The sequence below is a fragment of the Perissodus microlepis genome, chromosome 7, assembly GCF_051167445.1.
Source record: "Perissodus microlepis isolate ML-2025 ecotype Zambia chromosome 7, ASM5116744v1, whole genome shotgun sequence".
Lineage (NCBI taxonomy): Eukaryota > Metazoa > Chordata > Actinopteri > Cichliformes > Cichlidae > Perissodus > Perissodus microlepis.
The window spans coordinates 60,849,008-60,869,056 of NC_140467.1; the positions used below are offsets into that span (position 1 = coordinate 60,849,008).

The 20,049-nt window shown below is 42.3% G+C and overlaps 1 protein-coding gene across 2 annotated transcripts; it reads left to right on the forward strand.

Annotated features, from left to right (window-relative positions):
* Positions 1 to 1,592: 1,592 nt before the first annotated feature.
* Positions 1,593 to 19,952, forward strand: LOC146384441 (mixed lineage kinase domain-like protein). 2 transcript variants are annotated; one of them, XR_014800861.1, is made up of 13 exons: positions 1,593 to 1,706; positions 4,291 to 6,677; positions 7,461 to 7,899; positions 10,234 to 10,332; positions 11,510 to 11,687; positions 12,005 to 12,105; positions 13,192 to 13,327; positions 13,515 to 13,599; positions 13,682 to 13,833; positions 17,145 to 17,194; positions 17,710 to 17,850; positions 17,955 to 18,379; positions 19,560 to 19,952. XR_014800861.1 is itself a non-coding variant. In XM_084936389.1 (12 exons), exons 3-12 carry the CDS (start codon positions 7,467 to 7,469, stop codon positions 18,002 to 18,004), a joined length of 1,425 nt encoding a protein of 474 aa, XP_084792515.1. In that variant the 5' UTR covers positions 1,593 to 1,706; positions 4,291 to 6,677; positions 7,461 to 7,466; the 3' UTR covers positions 18,005 to 19,339. The 2 variants fall into 2 exon arrangements, 1 of the variants encoding a protein (XP_084792515.1); XM_084936389.1 differs by lacking the exon at positions 19,560 to 19,952 and having other exon boundaries at positions 17,955 to 19,339.
* The last annotated feature ends 97 nt before the right edge of the window (positions 19,953 to 20,049 follow it).

The window sequence follows — 20,049 nt, forward strand, 5'->3', positions numbered from 1 at the left end:
TGCACACTAATAGTGCTTTTTAAGGGTGAATAGATGGAAATCAAAACAAAATAAAATAAGACACTGAAACAAAAAGACTGACTGAATTGTCCTTTAAAGTTTGTTGAAACCCAAACAGGTGTACTGTAAGGGAAATGTCCCTGTGCAGAACCTATTACCTACTGCCCAGGAAGGACTAACAGTGCATAGGCTTATCTGAAATTCAAGGTAGGGCTTGAATCAGTTCTTCAGGCAATCCCCATAATCTGATCACATGGCTGGTCACACCATTTCACCATCATCCAGGATCTCTTTTGGACTGGGCTCAGTGGTTCTCCAGAATCCTTTCAAGCAGTTCAAAAAACAATCAACACAAACAGTGCACACCAATGAATTTCCATTGCATTTTGTGCTCATTAACCTCTTTTCCTCCAAAAGGATATTATCAAATATTATCCAAATACTTAAGAATCTACTTGGATTCCAAATGTATTAATAACAAATGGTATTTCTTTTAGCTTTACCAAGTAACCACAGTTACAGTCACAAATTATTTTATCACAATTATGTCACAGTAAAGAACATAAGCAGCTTAAACAGTAATAACCACTGTTTACAATGAAAGTGACATTTATCAATCTTACATCTTAACAAGCAAATGCAACTTAATTTACAGCACAAACACTTGAAATGTGCTGTTTCTATTAAAACTGAACCATTTTAATACAGACAGAGCAAGTACTTATATTTGAATGCCTCCCTGATTGTGATATGGCTTGGGGGGCAAATAGCAGCTAGCATCACACCTAGCATCGGCAGTAACATCAGTAGCTTAAAACGTTCAACACTTACACCACACTATATGAACAAGGAGACAAATAAAACGACACAAAGCTCCCGATTGTTTGTTTTCCAAAGGTTTCTGAGCTTAATCGGTTAGGAAAATAAGCTTAACAGGAAGCTAACGGAAGGATTTGACTCACCGGGAATTTCCAACACAAATAACTCGACTGATGTTATTCCCTTATTTGTCAGAGTTCGGGGCCTAATAAAAGAGTAGTTTAATAGTATTGATAAGTAAAAATAATTTGGTCTCATTAACTGGTTTGCAGCACCGCATACCGAGATATTTTCTGCCCGTGCTCACACACACACTTGACCGTCATTTGAGGGAAACTCTCACAGGAAGAGACAGACACTGCTTCCTGCGCACGAGACGCAAGGTCGTCGTACCGCAAGACTGCATTAAAGCGCCCCCTTGTGACAATAGTAGGCTATAGCTTTAGATGACAAAACGGGATTTTGTAGCCCTAAATTTCGCACAGTTACACTGTGCTATCAAGTTGCTTGACCATTACACAACTTAAATTTAGTCCCAACTTATCACATATGATTAGGTGGTGTATTTGTGAATCAATACAAGTTTGTGACATGTTCTTTTAAACGACTCAACCTAATAAATTAACAAGACACTGTGCTACATCGAGAAATATAGAAACCAGGTTATTATTATTATTATTATTATTATTGCTGCTCAACAGGAGCCGGGGGTGGAGCTTAGCAAATGCGTCAGACGCATTTAGAATGCGTTTTGTTCAAATGAATGTTGTCATGGCATTTATGGAAACAAACACATTTTGAAGAATGCTGGCAGAGCTGGTACATGCACTTTGGATTACAGAGGAGAAAAAGAGAGGAGAGGAAAGAAAAAAAGATTATTTTTTAAGGTAAGGACCGCTAAACAAGTGACATTTGCTAAAGTGGAATTATTAAGGGGACATGCAAAGTCCACGTCAATGTTGAACTTTTCTAAACAAGTGTTTTTGCGCCGTGGAAGTGGTGTAATCCTGTGCGCTGCAAGAGGGGCTCGGGGTGGCGTAATCTTGTGTGCATGCGAGAGGTGGTCCGGATTGAGTGGTGGCTGGGTGTGGCACCCTCTCGCGCGCGTGCAAGAGGGGCTCGGAGTGGGTAATCTGGTGCGCGTGCGAGAGGTGGTCCGGATTGAGTGGTGGCTGGGTGTGGCACCCTCTCGCACGCGCAGGAGGGGCTCGGAGTGGGTAATCTCGTATGCCTGCGAGGATGGGCCCGAATTGTATATGAAGGCGTGGGAGCAGCGCCCTTTCGCGCATACGTTCCTGAGTGCGCGTGCGAGAGGTGTCCTGGATTGAGTAGTGGCTGGTTGTGGTGCCTTCTCGCGCGCGTGTAAAGGGGCTCGGGGTGGCGTAATCTTGTGTGCGTGCGAGAGGTGGTCCGGATTGAGTGGTGGCTGGGTGTGGCACCCTCTCGCGCGCGTGCAAGAGGGGCTCGGGGTGGGTATTCTCGTGCGCGTGTGAGAGGTGGTCCGGATTGAGTGGTGGCTGGGTGTGGCACCCTCTCGCACGTGCAGGAGGGGCTCGGAGTGGGTAATCTCGTATGCCTGCGAGGATGGGCCCGAATTGTATATAATGGCGTGGGAGCAGCGCCCTTTCGCGCATACGTTCCTGAGTGCGCGTGCGAGAGGTGTCCTGGATTGAGTAGTGGCTGGTTGTGGTGCCTTCTCGCGCGCGTGTAAAGGGGCTCGGGGTGGCGTAATCTTGTGTGCATGCGAGAGGTGGTCCGGATTGAGTGGTGGCTGGGTGTGGCACCCTCTCGCGCGCGTGCAAGAGGGGCTCGGGGTGGATAATCTGGTGCGCGTGCGAGAGGTGGTCCGGATTGAGTGGTGGCTGGGTGTGGCACCCTCTCGCACGTGCAGGAGGGGCTCGGAGTGGGTAATCTCGTATGCCTGCGAGGATGGGCCCGAATTATATATAATGGCGTGGGAGCAGCGCCCTTTCGCGCATACGTTCCTGAGTGCGCGTGCGAGAGGTGTCCTGGATTGAGTAGTGGCTGGTTGTGGTGCCTTCTCGCGCGCGTGTAAAGGGGCTCGGGGTGGCGTAATCTTGTGTGCGTGCGAGAGGTGGTCCGGATTGAGTGGTGGCTGGGTGTGGCACCCTCTCGCGCGCGTGCAAGAGGGTTTCGGAGTGGGTAATCTGGTGCGCGTGCGAGAGGTGGTCCGGATTGAGTGGTGGCTGGGTGTGGCACCCTCTCGCACGCGCAGGAGGGGCTCGGAGTGGGTAATCTCGTATGCCTGCGAGGATGGGCCCGAATTGTATATAATGGCGTGGGAGCAGCGCCCTTTCGCGCATACGTTCCTGAGTGAGCGTGCGACAGGTGTCCTGGATTGAGTAGTGGCTGGTTGTGGTGCCTTCTCGCGCGCGTGTAAAGGGGCTCGGGGTGGCGTAATCTTGTGTGCATGCGAGAGGTGGTCCAGATTGAGTGGTGGCTGGGTGTGGCACCCTCTCGCGCGCGTGCAAGAGGGGCTTGGGGTGGGTAATCTGGTGCGCGTGCGAGAGGTGGTCCGGATTGAGTGGTGGCTGGGTGTGGCACCCTCTCGCACGCGCAGGAGGCGCTCGGAGTGGGTAATCTCGTATGCCTGCGAGGATGGGCCCGAATTGTATATAATGGCGTGGGAGTAGCGCCCTTTCGCGCATACTTTGCTGAGTGTGCGTGCGAGAGGTGTCCTGGATTGAGTAGTGGCTGGTTGTGGTGCCTTCTCGCGCGCGTGTAAAGGGGCTCGGGGTGGCGTAATCTTGTGCGCATGCGAGAGGTGGTCCGGATTGAGTGGTGGCTGGGTGTGGCACCCTTTCGCGCGCGTGCAAGAGGGGTTCGGAGTTGGTAATCTGGTGCGCGTGCGAGAGGTGGTCCGGATTGAGTGGTGGCTGGGTGTGGCACCCTCTCGCGCGCGTGCAAGAGGGGCTCGGAGTGGGTAATCTGGTGCGCGTGCGAGAGGTGGTCCGGATTGAGTGGTGGCTGGGTGTGGCACCCTCTCGCACGCGCAGGAGGTGCTCGGAGTGGGTTATCTCGTATGCCTGCGAGGATGGGCCTGAATTGTATATAATGGCGTGGGAGCAGCGCCCTTTCGCGCATACTTTGCTGAGTGTGCGTGCGAGAGGTGTCCTGGATTGAGTAGTGGTGGTTGTGGTGCCTTCTCGCGCGCGTGTAAAGGGGCTCGGGGTGGCGTAATCTTGTGTGCATGCGAGAGGTGGTCCGGATTGAGTGGTGGCTGGGTGTGGCACCCTCTCGCGCGCGTGCAAGAGGGGCTCCGAGTGGGTAATCTGGTGCGCGTGCGAGAGGTGGTCCGGATTGAGTGGTGGCTGGGTGTGGCACCCTCTCGCACGCGCAGGAGGGGCTCAGAGTGGGTAATCTCGTGCACCTGGATTTTATGTGGGAGCAGCGCCCTTTCGCACATTAGCGAGAGGGCGCTGCTCCCACGCGTTTTTCCTTTCCCTGCAGGAGCAACAGGACCTGCCGGACGAGCATGAGCAGCATTCTTCACCTGATGGAAGAGACAGGAGCAGCAGCCATCATTAATAAATGCAACATCATATCAAAATAATAAAATCAATCAGTGTCATTCATAAAGTTGAAGTTGTGTCACTTCAGTCTTCAGCACGTCCTCAAAACATGAAGAAATCCTTTCTCCTTACAAATATCTCTGCCTCAAGGTTTTATGACAACATGATTCTTTGATTAAAATTCATTGTTTACGTTTATTGGTAAATATTGACCCTTGAACCGCATCTTCACACTTCAACAACACTGATACACACTGTGAATGTTTATGCCAGTGTTGGTGGTCATCTCAAGTTCACTGTACAGATAAATCCTGTGAGTCTTTGGCACACCTTTGCGTTCATTGAACGTCTTCTTCCTTTTGATCAACTGATGGTCAAGTGTGTGGTGTTCCTGTGGATAACCAATCCTCCTGACATCACCACCGCGTTGCTTTTATAGGAAAATATGTGAAAGGAAAAATGACACAACAGCAACAAAGACAAAACAATGTTTACAATTCAATACATGAAATACTTTTAGGTTCATGGTCATTCAGTTGGCCAAAGAACCCATCTACTTATACAAAAATCCAAGAGCAACACAATGTTTGGAGTAAAGCACTTTTAAGCGGTGGTTAAATATACAAGTAGATTAGTAAATAGTGACAAAGTAAATTTATGTTCATGTGTGTGTGTCAGTGTAATTCAATGTAGTCTGATATTTTCAACAAACTTCAGTGCTCTTTGAAAATTCCCCAAAGTATGCTTGTCATGGTCCCCGTGTCTCTCTGGCTGGCTCAAGCTGGCGACAGGTTTTTCTCTCTCTCTCCCTCGCTCCTGTCTGCCTGGGCGGAGCTCGTTACAGGCTCTTGCTCTTGGCCCACGCACCTGTGTGATTGTCACCACCTGCTGCTGGATCTGGCTGATTCTCTCAGTTGCTATTTAATGATTAAATAGCATTGATTTAATTATCCTGAACCCCACCTCCCTGACCAGGTTACGGTCCTTTCCTGAGTTTCCGGTGTGTGGCGGCGTTTGTGCGGAGGAGCTGCGGTGGTCATTGTGCTGAAGAGAAAGCATGTATGTTGATTCCCCCCTCTCCCTGGAGCCCTGGACCCCCTCCCAACTAACTGTACATATCTATAGCACTGAGGTGTTCCCCGTTGTAAATAAACTGTCTTCTTTTGTTTGCAAAGAACTCTGTCGAGTCCATCCGGTAGCCATGACAGTGTTGTTCAGAAGAAAAAGGAAAAGATGAAATCTCTACATGGGCCAAATCTGAGTGAGGCTAGTTTGTTTATTAAGGATATGCTTTGGTTCATACAGTAAAACAAAAACAGTTTATTATGCTTTATTTAGTGAGGAGGCAAAGAGTTGGGTTTATGTTTAAAGGAGAAGAACGTTGCTAAAGTGAAGTAAAACAGGCTGATAATCAAATAAAGACACAGTGCGGAAACGGAACATGATAAATGTCAGTGTTACACATTTAAAATATACCACCATTCGTCTGTGTTTAAGTATCCTAATATCTTAGACTGTATTTAAATTCACTGAGATATTAACGATGAAAACGATCCAGCACTTACGTACAGATATTTTTCACTCTAGCAGACACTTGTGTTAAGCAGATCCTTTAATTTTAGTACAGGTTCTGTAATGTAAGTACAGAAAATTAAAAAGTAGCTCTTCTGATGACATTTCTGGGGTCTCCTCCTCCTGTGTGACCAAACATAACATGTATCAGCTGCTCGCTATCATAGATGGTGTCCAGAAACAATAGGGACTTTCTAAATAACTGCCAAACTTTCTGTGGAAATCCTTTTCTTCGTGTGTCTGTGTGTGTATGAGACAAAGAGACAGTTAGCTTTGCTTCACATGAGTGTTCTTTGTGAAAAAACTCTAAACTTTGGTCATTTAATTCTTACTCTTACTCTTAATCGAATCCATATTAATTTTATGTGAAATTAAATATTAAATTGAGTGTTTAGAGCAGTCTGAAGCCTCAGTATTTAGCTTAAAGGAAATACTTGTACAGACACAGACCTTTTATTTTTTTCAGTGTGTGGCTAAAACACAGCTGACCACTTTTGCTACACTTGCTGAGAGACTGAAACCGTTATTATTCAGGAAGCCTCCATCCCCCACAGTGATTTCTACTTCTGCTTCCAGGATAAAGCAGTGTAATCCAGGCCTGTCAGAGGAGCACAGGGGACCAGGAAAGGCGTGTTTATCTGTCAGACAGAAACAGGAAGCAACGAGGAGCAGTGCCACAGTTCAAGGCGATTTTCTCATAGCATTTAAACTCGGCACACACCTGCACAAAGACAGGCAGACTAGATTTCACAGGTAAACTAGCTTTCTGCTTTCATCTTATCTTTCTCTCACAGCAGGTCTTTTCCCATTTGATGACTCTGTGAAGAAACAAGTTTAAACATTTACAGAAAAGCTGCACTTCCTGCTGTGTAGTGATTCTGTTGTGTGTACGTCAGGATGTGTGTGTACTCCAGGGTCATTTTTTCTTGTTCTTTGATTTTGTTTAAACTGAACCCTCAGTGAGAATTTGAGGGAAATCTTCTCTGTGAGTGTCTGCTGCAGCACAGTTTTAACTCTTTCACAGAGGAAGAATGAGGGGGGAGTACATCAAAGTGTTGGACACCTGTTACTTTCAGATTTCTGTTTGAGACTGGATCAGTTTAAGAATAAAGATCGCGGTTCAGGTAAACAAAAATCATTGGGTATTGTGTAAGAGCGGTCAAAACAGAGAAGTTAGAGAAATCCAGAGGGACTATATTTACAGGCACGTCTGTGGTTAAGTCTGAAAAAGTCTAAATTATTTCAGCTCTTCAATAGTTTTCATTAGCCATTTTTAAAATGATGGTTGGTTTCTTCATTTCAATTTAGTTTTAATTCATTCCAGACTCTGGAAATCGATGCATCACGTTTCTCTACAAAAACAATACTAATGCTTAAGGAAAAGAGCTATGATTCTAGATTGAAGTTAGACCTGTTTGATTTTTTCTTGTTACTTCAACTCATTAAAAATAAATAATATTGTACTCTACTTTGATTTTTTTTTTTTCCAGTTTCAGTTTATTCTGTATAAACTGTCCATCCTCTCTGTCTCTTTAGCTTGTCATGGACTTTGTAGATCCCATCCTGTCAATCGCCTCACAGATCTATGACCTGGTTGAGAATGTGAAGGCCAATAAAAAGCGCTGCCGACGTGTTTGTAACCGAGTCAAAGCCTTGGAGGAGCTGGTGAAGTCCATCAAACAGACATCTCCAGGGGTAGAGAAAGCTCTGAGAGAACTGTCCGTCACTCTTCAATCAGCACAGGAACTTATCAGAAAATATGCCTCAGCCAATCTGGTGGAACGCATCCTAAACTCCAGCAACCATGGAGACGAGTTCAACAGTGTGAACGAACGGCTCAACGATGCCTTCCAGGTGCTGTCTGGAGCTTTGCAGGTGGAGCAGGGGAACATGCTGTATGAGGTATTTAAACAGACGACCAGAGAGAAAGAAGATCAGTTGGATGGGAGGGAGGACGACGCAGAACTGAAGACATGTGAGGGGATTATGGATTTGCTTTTGTAGAGATTTGAGCAGAAAAAATTAACTACTTGGTCTCAAATGTGATACTTGTCCATTGTTATGCAGGGATGAGTGGACCAAGAGAGCAGGATCTTTACCAGAAAGTTTCCTAATTTTGTTTACAGCTAACAAGTGTGTGTCTATGAAGAGGACTGAAAGTCAGACCCACAATCTTAAAATGAGTTCTTAAGTGAATTGGGAGCCAGTGCAGCTGGAGCAGCAACAGATTTGGTCAGAAGCCTTTCAGCAGAGATCTGAACAACCTGCAGACAATCCAGGGAGGTTTTGCTTAGACAAGTAAACAGTGAATTACAATAATCCAAACGTGATGAAATAAGTGCATTACTAACATTTTCCCATTCTAGAGTGACATAATGGGATTTAACATTGCAATATTTCTTACGTGATATAAACAAGAGTGAACCAAAGATTTGAAATGAGCTTCCAAAGTGAGAGAAGAGTAAAACGTTACCCCAAAGTTCTTAATAAAAGATTTAGCACAAATATATAACCGAATGTCATCTGCACAGCAGTGATAACAAATGTTCTTTAAGGTGCTAAAAATGTGCTGAAGAGGCAGCTGATCTAATAGAAATAATAAGGCCACCAATACAGAGCCTTATGGTACACAATAGGTACTTAGAAACAGCCACAGAACAGAAAAGCATCTTTCAGAAGAAGACGCAGATACATGCATCCAGTGTTTCAGCCTATCAAGCAGAATGTGATAGTCAACAGTATCAAAAGCAGAGGTAACTCAATTCAGTACAATTTCATTTATACAGTGACAAATGACAACAACTTTCACCTCAAGGGGCTTTATATTGTAAGGTAAACCCTACAATAATACAACAGAGGAAACCCCAACAATCATATGACCCCCTATGAGCAAACACAAGACAGTGGGAAGGAAGGAATCTGCTGCAACTGGTTGGGGTGAGGGGAGGGAGAAAGGACAAAAGGCATACTGTGGAAGAGAGCCGGGGATTTATAATTACTAATAATTAAATGCAGAGAGGTGTATAAACATTTAGTGAGTGAAAAAGGTGACTGAAGAAGAAACACTCCCCCAGCAGTCTACACCTATTGCAGCATAAGTAAGGGAGGATTCAGGGTCACCTGGTCCAGCCCTAACTATATGCTTTAGCAAAAAGGAAAGTTTTAAGCCTAATCTTGAAAGTAGAGATAGTGTCTGTCTCCTGAATCCAAACTGGAAGCTGGTTCCACAGAAGAGGGGCCTGAAAACTGAAGGCTCTGCCTCCCATTCTACTTTTAAATACTCTAGGAACAACAAGTAGGCCTGCAGAGCGAGAGCGAAGTGCTCTAATAGGGTGATATGGTACTACAAGGTCATTAAGATAAGATGGGGCCTGATTATTTAAGACCTTGTATGTGAGGAGCAGGATTTTGAATTCTGGATTTAACAGGGAGCCAATGAAGGGAAGCCAAAACAGGAGAAATCTGCTCTCTCTTTCTAGTCCCTGTCAGGACTAAAAAGTCCAGCCTGGAAGTAATAAATGCATGAACTAGTTTTTCAGCGTCACTCTGAGACAGGATATTTCTCATTTTAGAGATGTTGCGCAAATGGAAGAAAGCAGTCCTACATATTTGTTTAATATGTGCGTTGAAGGACATATCCTGGTAAAAAGTGACTCCAAGGTTCCTCACAGTGTTACTGGAGGCCAAGGCAATGCCATCCAGAGTAAGAATCTGGTTAGATACCATATTTCTAAGACTTTCTGGGCCGAGTAAAATAACCTCAGTTTTATCTGAAATCAGAGGCAACAAATTAGAGGTCATCTATAATTAACCTTAGTGTGTGAAGAAGAACTTATATGAACAAAGTTGAGCCTTTTAGATAGTTATAATTCAAACTGGCATGTGTCAGGTATACTGCATTTGTCCAAAACGGCTGTAAGCTGCTTAGCTACAGCCTTTTTATAAAATCTTAGCAATAAACTGTAATTTTGAGATTGGTCTTTATCTGCCAAGAAGTGAAGGACCAAGCTTGTTTGTTTTGGGGGTTTTTTAATCTGTGGATGACAGCATTCTTAAAATAAGGAGGGATTTGGCCAGAGAGCAGTGAGGTGCGGATTATAGTGAGCACACAGGGACCACTAGCCTGAAAGACATTTTTCAACAAAGATACAGATAAAATGTTGAGAACAGGAAGGGGTTTTTTTGTAAGAAAAAACATTTTCACAATATTTGAGGTAAAGCAGGAATAACGATATCAGTAATGTTGTCAAATTAGATCCTAGAGTTTGGAACGGGAATCAGAGTATGGCTTTCTCTGTTTGCTCTTCAGTGCTCCAGGACTACATGAAGGATCAGCAAGAGAAAACCAACACCATGCTGAAACAGTTTGAGCATCTTAAAGTCAACGTGGAAAAAGTCGTGGAGATGTGTGAGTGCAGTACATATAGAGTTTCATTATGGATAAAAACAACTAAATCTGAAAAAACAAAAGCCCACCTGACCCCGTCAAAATCAGATGAATTTCTCATCTACAGACCCTTGGAGTATAAAGGGATGGGTCAGCCTCATATAGGGTAACTTGAATTTATTTATTTAAAAGGGACAGTGCAGTTTAACATAGTTCAAGTGCAAGCCATGAAACTGATGTGCCGCACATAGGTTTATAGCTACTGCTAATTTTCAACAATTGTCCCTTGTTGGGCTTACAATCTAAATAGATACATTTTCATAAAACCAAATGACATCATAAATACAATTACAGTTACTCGACAATAATTTTAAATAAAATTAAAATCATTAGTTAAAATGACTACATCTTTGATTTCCCTTTAACCAAACTTTAACTTTCAATGTAAAAGATCTAATGTCTGTAATCAATTTGATATCGGTTGGAAGTGTGCTCCACAGATGGCAAGCCTTTATAGAAAAAGCTGACTGACCGAATGTAGATCTGCGATATAATATCTTGCAGTTGCCGTTCACCTTACTCCTAGTACGAATTCTAGGAGTATTCGTATTACTCCTAGTAATACGAGTTACTAGGAGTAATACGTAATATGTATAATTCGTATTACTCCTAGTAATACGAATACTTATGAAGTATTTAACACTTCATAAGTAAATTAAATATTCAGATGAAAAAGCCATTTAAGCTCTTTTAAAAAGAGTGATTAAAAACTTCACATCCATTTTAAGTGTCACAAATTAACAACTTGTCCTGTATTCAGGACAATTTTTCCATAACTAACTTTGGCCATTGGGCTCTATCAGTGTCTGACTAAACTGCAGCAGTTTAATGTCTGTGATGCAGAGAAACAAAAACAACGACTGGGAATCTGGATTTTTGATCACTGGAGGAAACTCCCAAAAGGCTCATACCACCATGAATTTAGGCAAACAAAACAAACAAAACCAAACAAACTGCTGAACAGGCCTGTGAATGGTTTATGTTTCGTTTTTTTTGCCTGTTTTATATTGTCTGTTTTACCTTTTTATTATTTGTTATGTGTAGCACTTTGTGAATCTGTCTAGAAAGGTGCTATATAAATAAAAAAAAATGTATTATTTATATAATTTACTGACAAATTTTTTTCTTCTTTTTACAGTGAATAAGCCCAGCATCACTAGTGTGGACATCCGAATTATTAAACCACAGGAGCTAAAGTACAAACATCCCAAAAAGCCCTTCATGGAAACAGCAACCTCAGAGGTCTACAAAGGAGAATATCGTGGATTCACAGTTGCCATCAAGAGATATATCGACCCTGTAAACACCAACCCAGGGTCTGTGCCACAGTCCAGCTGCATACTGAGAAAAAAAATTGATTTTTTTTTTTTTACATAAAATAAGCAGTTCCATATAGTCAGAAGCCACCAATGAACTTAAATTCATTTGCAGACTCCGTTTATTCAGAAATACATTAAAACATTGGCTACAAGAGAAATCTGTCTCCTAGAAACAAGGATTAAAGAATAATTTGATATGAAGGAGTTTAAACTAAACTTAAATTTGAGCTCAAACATTAGAATACTGTTTACGTGTATTTACATCGGTATGTATTCATTGTCACCGTAAAGGTTTTTTTTTTTACCATTGGCAGAAAGGTGCAGTCCATTTTCAACAAAGAAGTCGACACCATGAAGAGATTTGAGTCGCCCAACATCCTGCGAATGTTTGGTATCAGTATCCTGGGTGAGAATGGTGAGTTGAATGTAGCCTGTCAGTAACGTTGCAGACAGACAGAGGTGGTAAAACTTAGAGTCTGTAATGCAAAGTCCTTACTTTGTCCCAGCTGATGTTTGGGAATATATGGTCTCATACAAATGTTCTTATTGAAGGATTCTGGTGGCATCCTCTAGGTCATTTTGTACCAGTAGGTACCCATGTCATTGCTATCTGTCAGAGCTGATGAGTCTCCTGCAGGGAACAGTGCCATGGAGCTTGCACAAGCACTTTGTAACAAAACCACAGCAGACCCGATGATGTTTGCGTGCTTTTTAGCATTAACTTTATTTACACAGTCGGTCGCTGTTTGCAGGAACCTGAGGTGAAGAGACAACTATCTGACAAGGACTCAGGGAGAAGACGCAGACTATATACAGGAACAGGGATAACAAGGCATTCGTAAACTCAATCAAGACATTGTGCTTGTTTGACAGAGCATACGATAAAGACTGAATCGTTCTTGTGATCCTGTATCTGTTTAAAAAAACAACAACAAGAGACAAGGAACAATTGGACCGTCCAATTTCTTAACATGCTACAGTTCCTTGTAGCATGTTAAGACATTGGACGGTCAGTGGCTATACTAAAGTTATCTTATGTTATAATGTTTTTATTATAGCATGCTGATGTCAGTTTTCATGTCCCCGTATATTGTTGTGATATCTGGGTAAGGTAAAGTTTTTACTGATTTTTGCATTTGGTGTGGCATTGACCCGATTTTCATCTAAATTAAATCAACAAATGGACAGACAGGCAAACAAATAAGGAAATAAGCAAATGGGACTGATTACATACCCCCTCCCTTTTGGGGGAGAACAAAAAAGAGAAGTAAAAACAAAGAAAGTCACATGAGAAGCTACAGTCCCCTTAAAAAACAAGTTTTCACAGAACTCTGTGCAGTCCTATAAAGACTTTCTGTAAAAATAAAACAGGAAGTAAAACAGGAAGTAAAATGAAGCAATTTTCAAAATTATGAAGGAAGTGAAAATTAGAGATTACAACAAAAGATGGGGAAAAGTTTGCTATGAACTTGTAATAACTTGTCCTTGTGACTACCTGTAGGACCCAACCCTCAGTTCTTCATCATCATGGAGTACTGCGAGAAAGGAAGTCTTCGTCAGGTTCTGGACTCTGACTGCAGGCTGTCCTGGATCAGGAAAGCTCGTATGTGTTTGGATGCAGCACAAGGACTCTATCGGTCAGTGTTTCTGCTTTATTGACAAATTATTATATTATAAATAATTATTGTAATTGCTTTTTTTAAATCTTAGAAAGCACATTTAAAAAACTCAAAAGCAGAAAGTATCCAAACAGCAGGTGAGTCGCTGAACCTGAGATGAGAATGTGTAGTTTATGCACTAATGTTTTTAACTGTCATATTTTAGACTACACAATACAGAAGAAAAATCTAAGGTGCACGGGTGCATCAACAGCAGCAAGTTCTTGGTGGCTGAAGGCTACACCGTCAAGGTACTGAGGGCAGTGCATGCTGGGATTCCTTGCAGTCCAAATTGAACAGCAGCAGCACTGATGATGTTGTTGTTCTTTTTAGCTCGGAGGTTTTGAGCTGGCAAAAACAGAGACGTCTCTGAAAAAGGTGAAGAAATCTACAAATGACGACGCAATCAGGTCCCTGTGCTACTACTCTCCCGAGAGGCTCAACAACATCAACCATCCTTACAGCAAAGAGTGTGAGATGTACAGGTGAGCACCAGCCTGGGATATACTTCCACTCACACCAGCATTAAATTAGTTTTTGTTCAGCTGAAATGATGTCAAAAAGTTTTAGCACACTTACTGATTTATTATTTTTTGAATATTTGTCACAATGGCATGTTTAAAATTTTATATTAGACAAAGATAAGTTGAGCAAATCCAAAATGGTGTTTAAGTATGTCACGGTCTTGGTTACGAATGACGGAAGAAAGGAGCGGGAGATCGACAGACGGTTTGGTGTTACGGCTGCAGTGAGGCAGACGCTGTACCGGTCTGTCGTGGTGAAGAAAGAGCTGAGTATAAAAGCGAAGCTCTCAATTTACCAGTTGATCTACGTCTCTTCCCTCACCTATGGTCACAAGCTGTGGGTAGTGACCGAAAGAACTGTAGTAACTGGATACAAGCAGCAGAAATGGGCTTCCTCTGAAGGGTGTCTGGCCTCTCCCTGAGAGATTGGGTGAGAAGTTCAGCCATCTGGGAGGGGCTCAGAGTGGAGCTGCTGCTCCTCCACATTAAATAGAGCCAGTTGAGATGGTTCAGGCATCTGACACAGATGCCTCCTGTGTGGCTCGTTGGCAGTGTTGGGCAAGTTACTTATAAAAAGTAATTAATTATAGTTACTAGTTACTTCTTCAAAAAAGTAACTGAGTTACAATATTCTAAAAGTAATTAATTACTTGAAAAGTAACTATTGCATTACTTTAAAAAACGTTTAACCCTCTGGGGTCCAGGGTATAATTGGCCATTTTTAACTACTTTTGATGTTTCCTCTACATTTCACCTTTAAAAAATATTTACTTTACCTTGTTTGGTATCATTCTTTTCAGCACAACATCACGTGTCTGAATTTACAGTTATGTTTTCATTTTGACATACTGTATTAACACAATTGATCTAAAATCAGACAAAAAACATAAAACCAGAGTAGAAAAAGTTATATTTTTTACTGTTACAACCACAAACATGTTTAATGATCATATTTCATAACTTTAAATGCAAATATAAATGTCAATTTTAAAATCCTATGCACAAGTTTTGCAAACAAAGTTATTTGCATCCATGTACCTTTTACCTTGATTTTTTAATAGCCATTTCAAACTATTTACAGAACAATCAGCTGTTCTGCATTCAATAAGATGCCACACAAATTATTTGTGCCACTCCAAAAATGTCTGTCCACTATAAAAGAGAATATCACAGCCTGATACCTGCAGGTCTGACAGCAACAGGTGTGTCACTCCTGTTTCTACCTGGAGACAGCAGTCGCCTCATTGTTCTGACACACAACACAAAACTATCCACAACACTACACACTAACTACACAAGACAACACATTAACTACACACCCCAAACACGCTAAACGTCACAGATTTCTCACATCTCAAAACTTGCTCTCTCTCTCTCTCTCTCTCTCGCCGTCACTCCTAAAACTTCCCCTGTTTTTTTGTTTTTGAATTTTTGCTCATAAGCAGAGAGTGCTCGCTGCGCTGTCCTTAGACAGTAAACGTGACGAAACTATTGAGGAAAAAACGCCGCGTATATATTGTTTATCATGACTCTGGTTTTACATGGCCTATCAACACAATTTATAAACTGGTATATATCACCTTGTTGCTTTGTCTTTAAGTGGTCATGTGATTGGCTTACCACGACTACTTTATTCTTCCTCAGTCAAACAGCAGCACTCATGCGAATGTTTTGCCCCCTTAGCTCTAGGTGTTGTGCTAGATAGTGATGTGCGGATCGATACTGAAATATCGATTCCTCTGATACCAATCATTAATGTTCTAGAATCGATTCTCACATTAAAATATCGATATTTTAGTAATTTAGGGTAAATTTGTAGTTTATCATTAACAGGAACATAGTGGAAAGAAACTATTTCATTCGGATTGTCTACAATTGGAAGGAACTACTTCCTCTTCCACCTTTCATAATCATGTGCGAAATATGGCTGTATAAATGTGGCAGCCCCGTGGCGTGCGCACTCACAACAATGGCTGAGCGTAACTGGAGTCATGTGTGCACGTATTTTACATCCACAAACAGCCGAGACATGGTTTGCGATACATGTGGCAAGAAAGTGAGGTGTTGTGGCAACACCACTAACCTTGTCAAACACCTCAGAGTAAATCATATCACAGAATATGACGAGCGTATGTTGAGGCGAACTGAAGAGGAGGACAGGGACAGGTGCTGCTAGGGCGAGACAGACGTCTCTCACGGAGTCCTTTAGTGCTGCAGGCAGGCAAGGTGTTCAAATAGCGCACAACTTCAGGTTTTTTATTTCTATGTGATGAATTCTGCATTATTAAGTGATAAGAACAAGTAATCTGATGTCCCTTAATCATTATGACGCTATAATTTGAGATACAATAAATAAAATACGTTTTTGTATAAAGTATCGGTATCGGATCAGTATCGTCGATACCACCCTGAATATTACTTGGTATCGGATCGGAAAGGAAATCAGTGGTATGCACATCACTAGTGCTAGACAGTGATCGTGATTACCATCAACGGGAGCGCGCGCAGCTGCTTAAAGCTGTAGCGCCCAGATTACTTACAGCTACTTCCGTGCAACTGATATAAGATGCGGTAAGCTGAACACAGGTTCGACCGTCTGTTTGTTGAAAAATAGTAACAGACCGCATTTTCTTGTTAGTAACTGTAATGGCGTTGTAACGATAGGAATAGTAATTAGTTAGATTACTCGTTACTGAAAAAAGTAACGCCGTTAGTAACGCCGTTACTTGTAACGCCGTTATTCCCATCACTGCTCGTCGGCGAGGTGTTCCGAGCATGTCTCATGGGGAGGAGGCCCCGGGGCAGACCCAGGAAAAGCTGGAGAGCTTATATCTCTCGGCTGGCCTGGGAACACCTTGGTGTTCCCCTGGAAAAGCTGGTGGAAGCGGTTGGGGAGAAGGAGGTCTGGGCTTCTCTGCTTAGGCTGCTGCCCCTGCAAACCAGCCTCGGATAAGCGAAAGAGGATGGATGGATGATAGAAACTAAGACCAAAACTAATAGAAACTAAACTGAAACTAAACATAAAAAAATTTGAAATTAAACTGAAACTAGCAAACTCACTCTGGAAACTAAATGAAATTAAACTGAACTAAATAGAAACCAAATAGAAAAACTATAATATCCCTGATTTACAAGGTGGACCTGCTGGTGTGTTTCCACAACATCATCCTGCTGCATAACCTGGGTGAGTTTCAGGGCATGAACTGATCGTGCCCAAATGCTTTAGAAAACGTTCCTTCTAAAACGTTCCTATTTTCATTGTTGTCTTTCAGCTTTGGAATCGTCCTGTGGGAAGTCGAAACCCGTAAGAAACCCTTTGAAGGTTTGTATCTGCTGAAAATCAACTTGTATTATCCTGGTATTAAACACTTCAAATAAGGCAGGTGGACTTCATTTTCTTTTGGGAAGACATTTGAACTGTATTCCAAGATGCTTATTCTGCTCTAAAAGCTGATCGAGCTACTATCTTAATGTCTCTGTATTACTGTAAGGGCTTTACTTAAAAATATACAAGGTGAAGGTGATTGCTGTGGTAATTTGGAGCTATATAAATAAAATTTAATTGAATCGAATTGAATAGATAATGGCACGGCATGGTAATGTCTCACAGAGATGTCACACCTTGGCACATGTGACAGCAGTGGCCCAGGCCTTTATTCATACCTTGGTTCATGTGAAGTTTAATGACTCACATGCATACAGAAGTGAAATGTCTTCGCAAACCAAAAAGAAATCCCACCAACTTCATTTTGAGTGCCTAACACTACCATGAACCTGGATCACTGAGAACTTGTGCAGTCAGGCATCTGTACCAAGTTGTCTGTACATGTTTTCCAGGTTTTTCAGATGAAGAAATTTATAAGAAGGTGTTTGAAGAGAAGTGCAAAGAGCCGCTTCCCGATGACTGTCCTGCAGAACTGGGGCAGCTAATAAACGAGTGCCGAGACTTTGATAGCTTCCAGAGGCCTTCAGCTGGAGGTGATAATAATAATAATAATGACTCCATCAGTATGTTCAGTTATCTTTCTGTGACTGTCGGGGTTCAGTTCACTAAATTTCTAACAATATTTTGTCTTCTGTAGTACTGGTGGATAGACTGCGCAGTGTGGTGGCACAGTTAGAGGACCAATGAAACTCTTCATCTGCCTTTCTGCTGGCCAGGCTCATCCTCAGGGGAGGAAATGCAGCTTTGAATAAAACTGGACTTTAACTTGTGGGCCACTAAATTGTATTTATATTCTACCTTTAGGGTACCTGGGTCGTTGACCCAGTGATTTCAGTTTTGTACCTTTTTATTAGTGTTCTCATCTTAGGTTATTTTTATGAAGATTTTGGTTTCTGTTTTGTATTTCTATTTTTTCCCCAGTTCTTCTTGGTGTGTGTTTATGTGGTTCTCAAGTTTTGGCTTCCTTACTCCCTCTATTCTGTGTCCAGTCAGGCTCTGTGTCTGCCCAGGTCCCACGTCTCTGTTCCCTCTGTTGCAGTGCCTGCTTGTGAGTCTGTGTCTGTAAGTTCAGTCTGTTTCCTGTTTTACTTTGAAAGTCCGTGTCTCATGTTAATGTGTCTGGTTTTGCTTCCTTTTATGTCAAAGGAGCTTGCAAAGAAAAGCGTCTGGACTTCTTTAAGTTACTTGAAGACGTTTCACCTCTCATCCGAGAAGCTTCTTCAGTTCTAAGGTCAAATGGTGGAGAGTCCCAGATATAAACCTAGTGGGAGTATCCCCCCACAGAGGGACAAAAGGACCCCCTGATGATCCTCTAATCGCCTGAGCCAAGGTGTGAAACTGGGTGTGGGTCCCAATCAGCCAGAGTTTCGGGTGTGTTCATTGTGAAACCTGGCCCCTTAGAACTGAAGAAGCTTCTCGGATGAGAGGTGAAACGTCTTCAAGTAACTTAAAGAAGTCCAGACGCTTTTCTTTGCAAGCTCCTTTGACTACGATGACCTGGATGACTAAGAACCTTCACAGACATACTTCCTTTTATGGGCTCAAATTGTGGTCATAAATATTTTGTACTTGTAAATCAGGATTTGTATGTGTAAAAAGAATTTGTGTGTGCGTAAAAAAGATTTGTGTGTGGACTTAGCCAAAAAATACGTGTGAAACTGCACTCAAGTTTCAAGTTACAAGTATGAATTTTGACCCGGTTTTTCTTCCTTTCATCTGATTGGCCAATGTCATGTCAATCACAATTTAACTATCCAATCAGAGAACAGGTGGGTTTGGCTATTGGAGGGGTGCTTTATGGAGCTTCAGGGAATAAATGCCCTTTTTCATGCCAGCCCAGTGTTTTCCTTCATCACCACGAAGGAAAACAGTCTGTGGTCGTCCGAGTTTGGTGATTTTTGTGTCACAGGTTTACGTGCTTAATACAGGGACCTCCAGGGACGCCCCTCCGACAGCCAAACCCATCTGTTCTCTGATTTGATTGTTAAATTTGTGATTGACATGACATTGGCCAATCAGATGAAAGGAAGAAAAACGGGGTCAAAATTCGTACTTGTAACTTGAAACTTGAGTGCAGAGTTTAACACATATTTTTTTGGCTAAGTCCACACACAAATCTTTTTTACACACACACAAATTCTTTTTACACATACAAATCCTGATTTACATGTACAAAACTGATTTACAAGTACAAAATATTTATGACCACAATTTGAGCCCATACAGACTCCCATCTGTGCAGGACCTGTATACCTCTAGGACACTGGGGCGTGCAGCTTCACAGCTGACCCTTCTCACCGTGGACACAGTCTGACCTGCTCCCCTCAGGCAGGAGGGTCCAGTCCATTCGGACCAGAACCTCTCGTCATAAGAACAGTTTCTTCCCCTCTGCTGTTGGACTGATGAACAATAACCATAAGACTGTTCCCACCACAAACACATGACCCTATACTGTATTCTCTGCATCTGTTCCATTTTTGCACTGATCATCACCTGCATTCATGTACGTATCAATCTGCTTAGCATTTTTTTTATTTTATTTAAGTGTTTGTCTTATGTTTCACACAAGGTACCGCAGCAATTTCCTAATGTTGTAAGTCTGTTAAACATCTGGAAATAAACCCATTCTGATTCAGCTGCACTTCTACACTAAAAGTTTTGGTAAAATGCTCCCACCTAGTGGTGAAAGTTCTCATCATCATTTACAGACAGTTTTAAAAAATGCACCTTTT